The sequence below is a fragment of the Stegostoma tigrinum genome, chromosome 46 (assembly GCF_030684315.1).
Source record: "Stegostoma tigrinum isolate sSteTig4 chromosome 46, sSteTig4.hap1, whole genome shotgun sequence".
NCBI classification, from domain to species: domain Eukaryota; kingdom Metazoa; phylum Chordata; class Chondrichthyes; order Orectolobiformes; family Stegostomatidae; genus Stegostoma; species Stegostoma tigrinum.
This window is the reverse complement of record NC_081399.1, coordinates 5,116,025-5,132,170: the sequence shown is the minus strand read 5'-3', so window position 1 is coordinate 5,132,170 and position 16,146 is coordinate 5,116,025. Positions and strand designations below refer to the sequence as shown.

At 55.6% G+C, this 16,146-nt stretch overlaps 1 protein-coding gene across 5 annotated transcripts in view; it reads left to right on the top strand.

Annotated features, from left to right (window-relative positions):
- The window catches only part of LOC125449500 (ribonuclease inhibitor-like), a 38,707-nt gene that overhangs the window by 9,377 nt on the left and 13,184 nt on the right, over positions 1–16,146 (top strand). For all 5 annotated transcript variants that reach the window (XM_059642870.1, XM_059642869.1, XM_059642871.1 and 2 more), the window contains exons 2-6: positions 155–329; positions 1,821–1,987; positions 7,889–8,042; positions 10,565–10,928; positions 14,885–14,971. In XM_059642870.1, the coding sequence (XP_059498853.1) occupies positions 182–329; positions 1,821–1,987; positions 7,889–8,042; positions 10,565–10,928; positions 14,885–14,971 (920 nt within the window). In that variant the 5' untranslated portion in view covers positions 155–181. The remainder of the gene's footprint in view (positions 1–154; positions 330–1,820; positions 1,988–7,888; positions 8,043–10,564; positions 10,929–14,884; positions 14,972–16,146) is intronic.

The window sequence follows — 16,146 nt, the reverse complement described above, 5'->3', positions numbered from 1 at the left end:
AAAATACTGAGGCAGTTGAGAGAATGGGCGTTGTCCACTCTTTGGCTGTATTAAAATGTGCAGGAGGAGGTTCGACGGGCAGCAAGGTCTACTTTCCAGGTTCCGAGGCCGGACCTGGGTTTTGGGAATGTTGTGACAGTGAGGAATATTACAGGAGGATCCAGACAAAGGGAAATACACGATGACGGAGCGGGAGGCGAACGTGGATGCACCAGAGATGCTGGGAGCAAGAGCGGCGAATGATGGAACGTTTTCGGGACTAGGGGCCATCATGGAGGAAGGGGACGATTGGCCACATGAGGTCACGGGAAGGCCGGCATCACCAGAAGGTCAGCCATTAAATGTTCTGCCTTTCTATAGCGCCCGGAATGTCAATAAACATTACAAGAAACTCCTTGGATGGCTTCCATAAGCAGTTTAACACTGAGGGAGAGAGAGGGAGGTTAGAACAACGCACAGAGAATCAAATCAAAGAGCCAGTTCAAAAGGATTCCTGAAAAATAAACAGGAGGTCAACTGATAGGGCAGAGGGGGTGAGTACTGAGGGAAAAACCACACTGTCGGGGGGTTAGTACTGAGGGAGCGCCACACTGTCGGGGGGTTAGTGCTGAGGGAGCGGGCGCTGTCGGAGGGTCAGTGCTGAGGGAGTGGGCACTGTCGGATGGTCAGTGCTGAGGGAGCGGGCACTGTGGGAGGGTCAGTGCTGAGGGAGCGGGCACTGTCGGAGGGTCAGTGCTGAGGGAGTGGGCACTGTCGGAGGGTCAGTGCTGAGGGAGTGGGCACTGTCGGAGGGTCAGTTATGAGGGAGCGCTGCACTGTCGGAGGGTCAGTGCTGAGGGAGTGGGCGCTGTCGGAGGGTCATTGCTTTGGGAGCGGGCACTGTGGGAGGGTCAGTGCAGAGGGAGCGGGCACTGTCGGAGGGTCAGTGCTGAGGGAGTGGGCACTGTCGGAGAGTCAGTGCTGAGGGAGTGGGCACTGTCGGAGGGTCAGTGCTGAGGGAGCGCTGCACTGTCGGAGGGTCAGTTATGAGGGAGTGGACACTGTCGGAGGGTCAGCGCTGAGGGAGCGGGCGCTGTCGGAGGGTCAGTGTTGAGGGAGTGCCGCACTGTCGGAGGGTCAGTGCTGAGGGAGTGGGCACTGTCGGAGGGTCAGTTATGAGGGAGCGCTGCACTGTCGGAGGGTCAGTGCTGAGGGAGTGGGCGCTGTCGGAGGGTCATTGCTTTGGGAGCGGGCACTGTGGGAGGGTCAGTGCAGAGGGAGCGGGCACTGTCGGAGGGTCAGTGCTGAGGGAGTGGGCACTGTCGGAGGGTCAGTGCTGAGGGAGTGGGCACTGTCGGAGGGTCAGTGCTGAGGGAGCGCTGCACTGTCGGAGGGTCAGTTATGAGGGAGTGGACACTGTCGGAGGGTCAGCGCTGAGGGAGCGGGCGCTGTCGGAGGGTCAGTGTTGAGGGAGTGCCGCACTGTCGGAGGGTCAGTGCTGAGGGAGTGGGCACTGTCGGAGGGTCAGTGCTGAGGGAGCGCTGCACTGTCGGAGGGTCAGTTATGAGGGAGTGGACACTGTCGGAGGGTCAGTGCTGAGGGAGTGGGCACTGTCGGAGGGTCATTGCTTTGGGAGCGGGCACTGTGGGAGGGTCAGTGCTGAGGGAGCGGGCACTGTCGGAGGGTCAGTGCTGAGGGAGCGGGCACCATCGGAGGGTCAGTGCTGAGGGAGTGGGCACTGTCGGAGGGTCAGTGCTGAGGGAGCGCTGGTCTCTACTTCAGTGAGCACCTTTGTTTTGTGGTTTATTTCCTGTTGATTGGCCTGAATGTGTCTTTTCCAGATGCCAACACTGGGATTAAAGGAGCAGAGGACATTCCCTCAGACATACATCTGTACAGTGTGAGCAGATTCTACTGTCAGCGCCTCCTACAGGCAATGAATGAGTTCACAGACAGAGTCACAGTCACACCACTCGATCAGGCTTTGTTCTACAGCCAGGAGCAGGAGGTACAGTTACCCTTCTGTGGAATCATCCCAATGACCTGGATGTGGTTTTGAGAATTGGATGAGGATATGATGCCAAGTCAGACAATGTCGATTTAGATTTTACTGGGAGAAATGCTCACTGACATACGATAAATTCAACACAAGGACATTCAATTCTCCCTTGAGATAATTACCTTCACGCATTTCCGTAGGGCCCTGAGATGTAGGAGCTGGAGTAGGCCATTCTGCCCATCATTTCCACCTTGCCTTTCAATGAGATCGAGGCTCATCTGATGACCCTTAATTCCACTTGCCTCCTTACTCCACTTAGAATCTCGTTTCTACTTAAGAATTCCAGACACTCACTCCCCTCAGAGGGAAGAAATTCCTCCTCCAACTGGTAGGCCCCCGTATTCTGAGATGAGAGCCCACCCCCCCGAACCTGTTGGCCCTGGACTCTCGCACAAGTAGAAACTTTTCCACATCCACCCTGTCATGCCCTCGAAGAGGCTTGTGTGTTTCAGTGAGGTCCCCTCTCAAGTTCTCCTGTATTCCAGTGATTAGAGACCAGCCTGTGCTCATAAGGCAGTCCCTGCAGGCCGGAGCGACCCTCCTCTGCGCGGCTTCCGAAGCCAATCTATCATTCCTGTTCAATCACCTATCCCCTCGCCCCACCCCAAGCTGCATTCCCATTTCCTACCTACTGACCCCATCCCACGCCTTGACCAGTCCGGATTGACCTATCCCCTCCCTACATCCCCACCTACACTCACTTCTATCCCCACCTCTTTGACTTGTCTGTCTCCTCTCCACCTATCTTCTCCTCTGTCCATCTTTGGTCCGCCTCCCCCTCTCTCCCTATTTATTTCAGTTCCCTCTCCCCCTTCCCCTTTTCTGATGAACGGTCTAGGCCCGAAATGTCAGCTTTCCTGCTCCTATGATGATGCCTGGCCCTGCTGCCTTCCTCCAGCTCCACACCGTGTTCCCTCAAACGTTCCCAACTCCGCTGAATGCCGTGGGCGGCACAAGGTGAAATGATTCACGTGAGCGACAGCGAGGTAACGTCTGCGCGGAAGCACAGAATGGTAACGTGGCAGAATTGGGCCATTCAGCCCATCATGACCGCCCCTGCTTCATTCAATCTGATGCCTTTATCCCCATCTCCCGTTCCCATCGAAATAACCATCCCCAGTTCCCGCTCCGCCTCAGTTCAAGCTGCTCCCACTAAATTTCCAGGCAGTATAGCGCACAGTTTGGGTCTGCTTACTTGAGAAAGGATGTACTGGCACAGAAGGAGGTGCAGAGGAGGATCACTAGGTTGATTCCAGAATTGAGAAGGTTGCCTCATGAGTAGACTGGGACTACACTCATTGGAATTTAGGAGAATGATGGGGGAATCATAGAGAAATATATAAAGTTATGAAAGGAATAGGTAAGATAGAAGGGGGGAGGTTGCTTCCATTGATAAGTGATAATGGGAACTGCAGATGCTGGAGAATCCAAGATAATAAAATGTGAGGCTGGATGAACACAGCAGGCCAAGCAGCATCTCAGGAGCACAAAAGCTGACGTTTCGGGCCTAGACCCTTCATCAGAGAGGGGGATGGGGAGAGGGTTCTGGAATAAATAGGGAGAGAGGGGGAGGCGGACCGACGATGGAGAGAAAAGAAGATAGGTGGAGAGCAGAGTATAGGTGGGGAGGTAGGGAGTGGATAGGTCAGTCCGGGGAGGACAGACAGGTCAAGGAGGTGGGATGAGGTTAGTAGGTAGGAAGTGGAGGTGCTGCTTGGGGTGGAGGAGCGGGATAGGTGAGAGGAAGAACAGGTTAGGGAGGCAGAGACAGATTGGACTGGTTTTGGGGTGCAGTGGGTGGAGGGGAAGAGCTGGGCTGGTTTTAGGATGCGGTAGGGGGAGGGGAGATTTTGAAGCTGGTGAAGTCCACATTGATACCGTTGGGCTGCAGGGTTCCCAAGCGGAATATGAGTTGCTGTTCCTGCAGCCTTCGGGTGGCATCATTGTGGCACTGCAGGAGGCCCATGATGGACATGTCATCTAAAGAATGGGAGGGGGAGTGGAAATGGTTCGCGACTGGGAGGTGCAGTTGTTTATTGCGAACCGGGCAAAGCGGTCCCCAAGCCTCCGCTTGGTTTCCCCAATGTAGAGGAAGCCACACCGGGTACAGTGGATGTAGTATACCACATTGGCAGATGTGCAGGTGAACCTCTGCTTAATATGGAAAGTCATCTTGGGGCTTGGGATGGGGGTGAGGGAGGAGGTGTGGGGGCAAGTGTAGCACTTCCTGTGGTTGCAGGGGAAGGTGCCGGGTGTGGTGGGGTTGGAGGGCAGTGTGGAGCGGACAAGGGAGTCACGGAGACAGTGGTCTCTCGGAAAGCAGACAAGGGTGGGGATGGGTGGTGGGGTCGGATTGTAGATGGCGGAAGTGTCGGAGGATGATGCGTTGTATCCGGAGGCTGGTGGGGTCGTGTGTGAGAACGAGGGGGATCCTCTTTGGGCAGTTGTGGCACGCGTTGGGTGTTAGGAATGTGTAGCGGGAAATGCAGGAGTCACGGAGGAGGGCGTTCTCGACCACTGTGGGGGGAAAGTATTCTAGGTAGCTGTGGGAGTCGACGGGCTTGAAATGGACATCGGTTACAAGCTGGTTGCCTGAGATGGAGACTGAGAGACCCAGGAAGGTGAGGGATGTGTTGGAGATGGCCCAGGTGAACTGAAGGTTGGGGTGGAAGGTGTTGGTGAAGTGGATGAACTGTTTGAGCTCCTCTGGGGAGCAAGAGGCGGAGCCGATACAGTCATCAATGTACCGGAGGAAGAGGTGGGGTTTGGGGCCTGTGTAGGTGTGGAAGAGGGACTGTTCCACGTAAGCTATAAAGAGGCAGGCATAGCTGGGGCCCATGCGGGTGCCCATGGCCACCCCCTTAGTCTGTAGGAAGTGGGAGAAATTGAAAGAGAAGTTGTTGAGGGTGAGGGCGAGTTCGGCTAGGCGGATGAGGGTGTCGGTGGAGGGGGACTGGTTGGGCCTGCGGGCCAGGAAGAAGCGGAGGGCCTTGAGGCCATCTGCATGCGGAATGCAGGTGTATAGGGACTGGACGTCCATGGTGAAAATGAGGTGTTGGGGGCCAGGGAATTGGAAGTTCTGGAGGAGGTGGAGGGCGTGGGTGGTGTCACGGACGTAGGTAGGGTGTTCCTGGACCAAAGGGGAGATAATGGTGTCCAGATAGGTGGAGATGAGTTCGGTGGGGCAGGAACAGGCTGAGACAATGGGTCGACCAGGGCAGGCAGGTTTGTGGATTTTGGGAAGGAGATAGAAATGGTCCGTGCGGGGTTGGGGAACGATGAGGTTGGAGGCTGTGGGTGGGAGGTCCCCTGAGGTGATAAGGTCATGAACGGTGTTGGAGATGATGGTTTGTGCTCGGGGGTGGGGTCATGATCGAGGGGGCGGTAGGAGGAGGTGTCGGAGAGTTGGCGTTTGGCCTCAGCGATGTAGAGGTCTGCGCCATACTACCACTGCGCCACCCTTATCTGCAGGTTTGATGGTGAGGTTCGGGTTGGAGCGGAGGGAGCGGAGGGCTGCCCGTTCTGCGGGAGAGAGGTTGGAGTGGGTGAGAGGGGTGGAGAGGTTGAGACGGTTAATACCTCTCACCCATCCCTTCCTCCCACCCCAAGTCGCACCTCCATCTCCTACCGACTAACCTCGTCCCACCTCCTTGACCTGTCCGTCTACCCTGGACTGACCTATCCCCTCCCTACCTCCCCACCTATACTCTCCTCTCCACCTATCTTCTTTTCTCTCCATCTTCGGTCCACCTCCTCCTCTCTCCCTATTTATTCCAGAACCCTCACCCCATCCCCCTCTCTGATGAAGGGTCTAGGCCCGAAACGTCAGCTTTTGTGCTCCTGAGATGCTGCTGGGCCTGCTGTGTTCATCCAGCTTCACACTTTATTATCTAGGTTGCTTCCATTGGCAGGTGAAACTAGAACTAGGACACATCTCAATAAGGAGGAGCAGATTTAGAACTGAGCTGAGGAGAAACTTCTTCACCCAAAGGGTTGTGAATCTGTGGAATTCCCTGTTCAGTGAAGCAGTTGAGGTTATCTTGTGGAATATTTTAAAGGCAAAGGTAGATAATAGAATGAATTGAGGATTCAGAGAAGCATAGAACCCCTACAAAGTGCAAACAGGCTTTTCGGCCCAACAAGTTCATGCAGACGCTCACATCATCCGACCCAGACACATCCCCCTATAATCCATCTAATCAACACATTCCTGGGCACTATGGGGCAATGTAGCACAGCCAATCCACCCTAACCTGCACATCCCTGGGACACTATGGGACAATTTAGCACAGCCAACCCACCCTAACCCGCACATCCCTGGGCACTACGGGACAATTTAGCACGGCCAACCCACCCTAACCTGCACATCCCTGGGCACTATGGTACAATTTAGCACGGCCAACCCACCCTAACCCGCACATCCCTGGGCACTACGGGACAATTTAGCACGGCCAATCCACCCTAACCTGCACATCCCTGGGACACTATGGGACAATTTAGCACGGCCAACCCACCCTAACCCGCACATCCCTGGGCACTATGGGACAATTTAGCACGGCCATCCCACCCTAACCTGCACATCCCTGGGCACTATGGGACAATTTAGCACGGCCAACCCACCCTAACCCGCACATCCCTGGACACTACGGGACAATTTAGCACCACCAATCCACCCTAACCCGCACATCCCTGGGCACTACGGGACAATTTAGCACGGCCAATCCACCCTAACCTGCACATCCCTGGGCACTATGGGACAATTTAGCACGGCCAACCCACCCTAACCCGCACATCCCTGGGCACTATGGGACAATTTGGCACGGCCGCACATCTTTGGACTGTGGGAGGAAACCGGAGCACCCGGAGGAAACTCACGCAGACATGGGGAGAACGTGCAAACCCCACACAGACAGTCGCCCGAGGCAGTTATCGAACCCGGGTCCCTGGCGCCGTGAGGGAGCAGCGCAGACCACTGAAGGGGTGGGTAAGTGGAGCTGAGTCCACGATAAAAATGAGCCCTGATCTTAGCGAGCGGTGGAGCCGGCTGGATGGGCCTACCCTCTGCTCCTAATCCTTATATTTTTGTTTTCACACATTGCCTTTTCCTTATTGATCACGCCACTTCAGATTAGTGCCCCTCTCGCTCGTGTTCCTTTTCCAAGCGGGAAACACTTCTCCCCGATCCGTTTGGTGATTTCGGAAACCTCTGTCAGACCTCCTTCTCCTGTCCTTTTTCTCTCCAAGGAGGAGAGAGCCAAACTTCATTCCACCATCACTGAAAGAGGGGCACAGTTGGTATCGTTGGCACATTTGTGATAAAGAGTGAGGTCGACGAGTGCGGTGGGCACCAAATCTCAAGATTGCCAAGCCTACCATGAAGTCACGTTCTTCTCTAGCTCTCCCCCTCACTTGAGGCATGGTGCCCATCAGGTTAAACCTCCCCCCATCTCCAGTCATCTCTCTCTGTGTGTCTAATGAGCAACTTTGTGGTCCTCAGGACTGTGACTGTGCTATCATATCACCTAAACCTCATGCCGAGAACTGAACGTCGCTGACACACCAACCCAAAACGCAATGGCCCCAATGTTGACATTCGGTCGTATGTCTCCCGTCAATTCGAGAGAGGCGAGAATGTGGAAACCGCTCCCAGAGTTTGGGGGCAGAGGTGGGGCTGGGGTTGGTACGGTCGAGGGGGTAGCAGTGTAGAGAGGTGGTTGGGAGGGGCGGCACAGGGGCGAGATGATGGCGGGGCAGCAGTCTCGTGCACAGAGTGGAGACTAGCCCCGAGCTATCGGGCTGAACGGCCACTCAATTGAGCTCTGGAGTCAACGCTGTTCTGTGCTTTTCCAGGGAGTGGAAGCTGGGAAGGACAGTTCGACCCATTTCCTGAAGCTGCTGGAAGAGAGAGATAAGCCGTTCGGAGAAACCATGGTGCATTTCTTGGAGAGGTTGAGAGAAGTCAAGCAGGAACTACAGAGTGTCTTGAAGGATATTAATGATCGAGGTATGCACAGCTCCAAAGGACCAAATTCTGATTCCCTTCCAGTAATTATCCAATTGCTCTTTGTAAGCTAATTGCTCTGTACCTGTGGGCAACTTCTCCTCACTCACAACTCACAGGCTCATAGAATCATAGAGTAACACAGCGTGGATCCGACCCTTCACTCCAACACATCCATGCCAGCCCATAATCCCAAACTAAACTAGTCCCATGTGCCAGCATTTGGCCCATGTCCCTGCGAACCCGCCCCCTTCATCTACTCTTCCTGCTCCAAACCCTTCCCATTCATCTACTCTTCCTGCTCCGAACCTTTCCCCTTCATCCACTCTTCCTGTTCCGAATCCTTCCCATTCATCTACTCTTCCTGTTCCAAACCCTTCCCATTCATCTACACTTCCTGCTCCAAACCCTTCCCATTCATCTACTCTCCCTGTTCTAAACCCTTCCCCATCATCTGCTCTTCCTGTTCCAAACCCTTCCCATTCATCTACACTTTCTGCTCCGAACCTTTCCCCTTCATCTACACTTCCTGTTCTAAACCCTTCCCCATCATCTGCTCTTCCTGCTCCAAACCCTTCCCATTCATCTACACTTCCTGCCAGGCCTGCTGTGTTCCACCAGCCCCACACTGTGTCCCTCCAGCCCCACACTATGTTCCTCCAGCCCCACACTGTGTTCCTCCAGCCCCACACTGTGTCCCTCCAGCCCCACACTATGTTCCTCCAGCCCCACACTGTGTTCCTCCAGCCCCACACTATGTTCCTCCAGCCCCACACTGTGTTCCTCCAGCCCCACACTGTGTTCCTCCAGCCCCACGCGCTGTGTTCCTCCAGCCCCACGCTGTGTTCCTCCAGCCCCACACTGTGTTCCTCCAGCCCTGCGCTGTGTTCCTCCAGCCCCACACTGTGTTCCTCCAGCCCTGCGCTGTGTTCCTCCAGCGCCACACTGTGTTCCTCCAGCCCCACACTGTGTTCCTCCAGCCCCACACTGTGTTCCTCCAGCCCCACGCGCTGTGTTCCTCCAGCCCCACGCTGTGTTCCTCCAGCCCCACACTGTGTTCCTCCAGCCCCGCACTGTGTCCCTCCAGCCCCACACTATGTCCCTCCAGCCCTGCGCTGTGTTCCTCCAGCCCCACACTATGTTCCTCCAGCCCTGCGCTGTGTTCCTCCAGCCCCACACTATGTTCCTCCAGCCCCATGCTGTGTCCCTCCAGCCCCACGCTGTGTTCCTCCAGCCCCGTGCACTGTGTTCCTCCAGCCCCACACTGTGTTCCTCCAGCCCCACGCGCTGTGTTCCTCCAGCCCCATGCTGTGTTCCTCCAGCCCCACACTGTGTTCCTCCAGCCCTGCGCTGTGTTCCTCCAGCCCCACACTGTGTTCCTCCAGCCCTGCGCTGTGTTCCTCCAGCGCCACACTGTGTTCCTCCAGCCCCACACTGTGTTCCTCCAGCCCCGCGCTGTGTTCCTCCAGCCCCACACTGTGTTCCTCCAGCCCTGCGCTGTGTTCCTCCAGCCCCACACTGTGTTCCTCCAGCCCCACACTGTGTTCCTCCAGCCCCGCGCTGTGTTCCTCCAGCCCCGCGCTGTGTTCCTCCAGCCCCACGCTGTGTTCCTCCAGCCCCGCACTGTGTTCCTCCAGCCCCGCGCTGTGTTCCTCCAGCCCCACGCTGTGTTCCTCCAGCCCCACACTGTGTCCCTCCAGCCCCGCGCTGTGTTCCTCCAGCCCCGAACTGTGTTCCTCCAGCTCCGCGCTGTGTTCCTCCAGCTCCACATTTTGGTTATCCAAGCCTACCTAACCTTGTCTTCATCACTGAAATTTTCTAGGCCTGGTAGAAACCTCCTGTGCACCCCCTCCCCCCGCCCCGCCTCCTCCAGTACCATCACTTAGAACTTATCCAACACAGAAACAGACCCTTTTGGAACAAGTTGTCATCCTTCCCATAATATGGTAACCAGATGCGCACAGAGTACGCGAACTGCGATCTGACCAAACCTTTGTACGGCTCCATCATGACCTCCCTGCTTCTGCAACCTACGCCTAGTTTAAGAGATACTTCTTCTGGAAAAGTACGTCCAGTTCTGGTCGTCAGAAGGACACAATTAAGCTGGCAAGGGATCAAGAAGAGATTTACCAGGACGCTGCCGGGAATGGAGGGTTTGAGTTATGCTGGGATAGCTTGTGGCTTTTCTCATCGGAGCGTCGGAGGCTGAGGGGTGACCCTATGCAGGTTTATAATAGCACCAGGGGCATGGAGAGGGTGGATGAGAGGCGTCTTATCCCCAGGGTGGGGAATTGCAAGATGAGGGGTCCAAATGAGGAGGAAAAAAGACACAAGGGGCAGTTTTTTTGGTTTTAAACACAGAGCGGGGGCCGTGTGTGGAATGAAATTCCTGAGGAAGCGGTGGACGTGGACACAGCTGTAATGTTTAAAAGACATTGAGATAAGTGCGAGGATGGGAAAGGGTTTGGAGGGATGTGGGATGGAGCGACCCATTCTGAAACGCTATCAGTTGGCTTGATTTCCAGAAGGGTGTGAGGAAGCTCCCGACAAGTGGGGCGAGCGTGCCCGGGCCTGGGGCACGGACGGCGCCAGCCGGCAGCGGGAGGCTGGGATTGAGGAGGCCGTGAGGAGGAAGAGGAGGTTGCTGGAGGCGATGCACTTCATGGCGGACAGCTGCAACAGCAGGCTTCTGCAGATGGGCCGGATCGCTCTGGGGGACCCTCTCCACCCTGGGAGGGCGCTGAGGCTGTGCCCTCTGGATTGCTCTGTGTTGGCGGTGAGCCTAGCCCCGATGGCTACCATCGAGGAACTCAATCTCGGCCATTGTTGGATTGGCCCAGAGGGTCTGCAGAGATTATCCGCCATATTGCCTCAGTGTCGGAGCCTCAGGTAAGGTCTCGAAAAGCCTCCGTCTGAAGGCGCAATCCAATGTGAGGCTCTCAGGCTGCAGCAGAATTGGGCCATTCAGCCCATCAATGCTGCGGTGTCTATTGATCGTGTCTGATATTTTTCTCAACCCCCATTCTCCATCTCACCATCGATGCCCCTCACCACCCAAGAACCTGTCTACCCCTGTCTTAAATGCACTCCACTTGGCCCCCGCAGCCCTCTCTCGATGGCAATGAAGCCCGCACACTCCCCACCCTCTGACCGAAGAACTTCCTCCGCATCTCCCCTCTAAAGGGGTCGTCCTGAAGCTGTGCGCTCGGGTCCTGGTCTCTCTCTGCCGGTAACACTGTACTCCATAAGTTTCCATCAGATCTCCCCTTATCCTCCTGAACTCCATCGCGTACGGGCCCAGAATCCTCAAACACTCCTCATACGACAAGCCCTCCATCCCCCGAGGGTCGTTCCTGGAAACCTCCCTCCGACGTCAGCTCATCTTTCCGCAGATTTGGGAGCCCAAAACCGCTCGCAATATTCCAGATGTGTTCTGACCAGAGCCTTGACACAGCCTCTACACCCCCTGCTCTTGAATTCTAGCGGGAGGCTAATGTTGCATTCCCAACTGAACCTGCGTGTTATCCTCCAGGAGAAATCCCAAGCCAGGGCTCGCTGGTCCATCCATGCTGCAGCTTTCCGAAGCCTTTCCCCCTTCAGACATACCGCCTGAGGGGTCCTGGTTCCTCATTTCCTCATGTTGCATTCCATCAGCCTCTTCTTTGCCAACTCTCCTGGTCTATCCAAGCCTCCTCTCCACCTCCTCACCTCAGGCTCTCCCCTTGCACCGTCTGCAAGGTCAGCAGCTCTCGGTGAACCCTGTCCCAGGCCATTCCCGTGCAACGCGAAGAGCTGTGGTCGCAACCCTGACCCCCCTCGTGATACTACATCGTGAGAAAAGGACAGATTTGTCCACTCACTCTCCTCCTTCTGCCAGCCAGCCAATCCTCTACCCATGCCAGTGTCTAGCCCCCAACTCCATGGGCTCAGCAGTAACTCCAAGGTGATCGACTGGGGAAACGGGGAGGAGGTGCGGGCGCCCCCCCCCCGACAATGGGCCAGTTGCTGAGGGTAACCTGTTTTGCAGGAGTAGTGAGGAGTGAGGGAGGTACTTTGACGCCCCCCCCCCCATAGTGAGGGGATTGGAGGACAAGGGCAGGGCATATCCTGCTGCAGCTGTATGGGAGGGAAGAAGTCCTTGGGGAGACCCCCACCTGGAGGATTATGCAGAGCTGGGGGTCTCCCTTACCTGAGGATGGAGGCCCTGGAGATGGAGGGGGGAGAGCAGCGAAGGGTTTCCCAGACTGACCCCTGGGATGGCAGGGCTGGCGTACAGAGAGAGGGAGACGGGATCAGTTAGGATTATATTCCCAGGATTGAGAATAGTTGGGGGGCGGAGTTTGATAGAAACCTATAAAATTCTGATGGGATGAGACAGGGTAAACACAGGAGGGATGTTCCCTGTGATCTGGGGGGGATTGGGGGGGGGGTCACAGTTTAAGGATACAGGGTGGGGACGTTTCAGACTGAGATGGGGGAGAAATGCAGAGAGAGTGGGAGCCCCTGGAATTCGAGGATAAAACACTGAATGTTTTCAAGAAGGATTTAGTCAGCGTAACTCGGGATACAGTGGGTTATTGACGGGGGGGGGCGCAGAAGAAGGGACAGGGGACTGAGCTGGGCGATTAGTCACGATCGTATGCAATGGGGACAGCAGGCTGGAAGGGCCCATTCCTGTTTCTATTGTCAGCGCTTAAAATATTCCTCAAGGCCAGGATGGAATGCAGGGCTGACTGAAATAGGATGCACACATGACCAGGAATATTCACCCATTGAAAAAATGCACCCATCTCTCAGAACCAAACCTCCGACTGCGCCCACTCCCTCAGCGCTGACCCTCCGACAGTGCCCACTCCCTCAGCACTGACCCTCTGACAGTGCCCACTCCCTCAGCACTGACCCTCCAACAGTGCCCACTCCCTCAGCACTGACCCTCCAACAGTGCCCGTTCCCTCAGCACTGACCCTCCGACAGTGCCCGCTTCCTCAGCACTGACCCTCCGACAGTGCCCGCTCCCTCAGCACTGACCCTCCGACAGTGCCCGTTCCCTCAGCACTGACCCTCCGACAGTGCCCGCTTCCTCAGCACTGACCCTCCGACAATGCCCGTTCCCTCAGCACTGATCCTCCGACAGTGCCTGCTTCCTCAGCACTGACCCTCCGCTAAAACTGTAGACGGTGCGAGCCAGACCACAGCTGAACACAGCGAACAGTTCGGGTTCCTTATCTCGGGAAATGTGGACTGGGTTTGGATTGGTTTCTGCACTCATTGTAGTTTAGAGAGGAATGAGGGGTGACCTTATTTACGCTTATGAGACCCTGAGGGGACATGACATCTGTGGAAAGGATGTTTGCCCTTGAGGGTGAGCCCAGGGAATTTGGGGCATAGCCTCAGGATAAACATTTGCCTGTTGGAGACAGAGAGGAGGAGGAATCCCTTCGCTCAGAGAGGAATGAATGACTCTGTGGGATTGTTTACCGCAGGGAGCTGATGAGGCTGGGGCCCTGTATGTCGCTGGTGTGGACGTGTCGATGGTTGTACTGTGATGGAAAATGTCAGTAGTCGCACAAACACAGGTTGTGGGAAAGGATTTAGAGCACAGAATGTAGAATGTGGAACAGTACAGGCCCTTCGGCCCACAATGTCATGCCGACCTATTATCCCACTAAGATCAAACTACCCTGCACACCCTACACTTTACTGTCCTCCATGTGCCTATCCAAGAGTCGCTTAAAAGTCTCTGAAGCATCTGACTCCACGACCACTGCCAGCAGCACATTCCACACACCCCCCACCCTCTGTGTAATGAACCTCCCTCTGACATCTCTCCTATACCTTTCTCCAATCACCTTAAGATTATGACCCCTCCTAATAGCCATGTCCTCCCTGGGGAAAAGTCTCTGACTATCCACTTTATCTGTGCTTCTCATCATCTTGTACATCTCTATCAAGGCACCTCCCATCCTTCTTCGCTCCAATGAGAAAAGCCCGAGCTCCCGCAACCTTTCCTCATAAGAGCTGCCCTCCAGCCCAGGCAACATCCTGGTAAATCTCCTCTGCACCCTCTCTAAAGCTTCCACATCCTTCCTGTAATAAGGTGACCAGGAACTGTACACAATATTCCAAGTGTAGTCTAACCAGAGTTTCATGCAGCTGCAGCATACCCTCACGGCTCTCAACCTCAATTCCCTACCAATGAAAGCCAACACACCAGACGTCTTTTTTACAACCCTATCAACTTGTGTAGCAACTTTGAGGGATCTATGGACGTGGACCCCAAGATCCCTCTGCTCCTCCGCACTGCCGAGAATCCTGCCGTTACTCTGTGACCCCATTTACATACACATACTAATCAATTAAATCCTACCAACTGATTAATAAAGATTTAACAGCGTCTCAGGGTTGTTTAATTCATCCTCATCAGTGGTGTCACCCTTTCAACTTTGACATATAAGGTCTGAGCCTGATGCGACCCCTCTCACTAGCACCTGAAGGAGGAGCAGGGCTGTGAAAGCTTGCGCTTTCAAATAAACCTGTCAGACGAGAACCAAAGGTTTTTAAAACCAGCCGGCGATTCAAGAAAGGGCGGGAAAGCAGAGCTGAGAGTTATCAGGTCGAACTTGGCCGCGTGGAATGGGGCAGCAGGCTCAATGGGCCGAAGGGCCCGCTCCCGGTCCCGCGGGCCTGTCGACTCTCTTGTCAGCTCGAGCCAACGATTTCCACTGCGCGCCCCCCCACCCCCCAACCCCGTTCCTCCCTGGGCAATGTGCCGGTGTCCAAATGGGAGTTGGGGGGGGGGTGCAGTTTGGTTGTTCATGGGATGCTCTGCGATGTTGTGTTTGCAGGTTGAACTGGAACGGCCTGGGAGACTCGGGAGCGAAAATACTGTGCTCCGCGCTACGCGAGCCGGCCTGCGTCGTCCGGGAGCTCTGGTGAGTCACGGGGTTCACGGGGATTTGCTGCCCGCCCCCCCCCCCCCCCACCTTTTACAAGGCCCTGAACCCCAGGGCCAGAGGTACGTTCAGAGTCAGCCATTTTAGCATTCTGTAGGCCGCAACGTGGGGAGGGCCTGAGGCTTGCAGCCCCAAAATGGGGGACCGTGAACCGGAGTGGGACGGGGTGGGGCGGTGGTTTGCGAGAATTTACTAGGCCGCAGCTCGCCCAGCTTCTTATCTCCAGAATGTTCCGGCTTTCACCCTGTCTCAGTGATCTGAACTCCCAGAGCTCCCTACCCAGTTGATCAGCCCGCTGGTCCTGTACCTCCATCCCAAAAACACCGCACTTGTTGTGGGGGGGTTTGTTCTGAGGAATTTCAGGTCAGGCATGAGACCAGGAGAAGGCCATTCAGCCCCTACTCCAGCCTGTTACACAGGGAACAGCAGGAGGACATTAAGCCCCTTCTCCAGCCTGTCACACAGGGATCAGCAGGAGGCCATTCAGCCCCCTTCTCCAGCCTGTTATACAGGGAATGGGAGGAGGCCATTCGACGTCTTCTCCAGCCTGTTACACAGGGAACAGGGAGATAGACCTTCAGGATATCCCTTCTCCCTGTCTGCTGTAAAGGAATATTTCCAGGCCTCGCCTCATCAATGTGAGGTGCTCCATCTTTGTTCTGGATGAGCCTAGCCCTCAGGCCTCCCAACAACGCAGGAAATAATAACTCCCCACTGACCCCATCATCTCTGATCACAGCGAGGACACCCAGCCCCCTGCCCCCCCCCCCCCACATCAACCCGACTGAGAAGTACCAACATCAATGTGGATTTCACAAGCTTCAAAATCTCCCCTCCCCCCACTGCATCCCAAAACCAGCCCAGCCTGTCTCTGCCTCCCTAACCTGTTCTTCCTCTCACCCATCCCCTCCTCCCACCTCAAGCCCCATCCCCATCTCATACCTACACCTCATCCCCCTCCCTTGACCTGTCCATCCTCCCTGGGCTGACCTATCCCCTCCCTACCTCCCCACCTACACTCACCTTTACTGGCTCCATCCCCGCCTCTCTGACCTGTCTGTCTCCTCTCCACCTATCTTCTCCTCTACCCATCTTCTATCCGTCTCACCCTCTCTCTCTATTTATTTCAGAACCCCCTTCCCCCTCGCCCATTT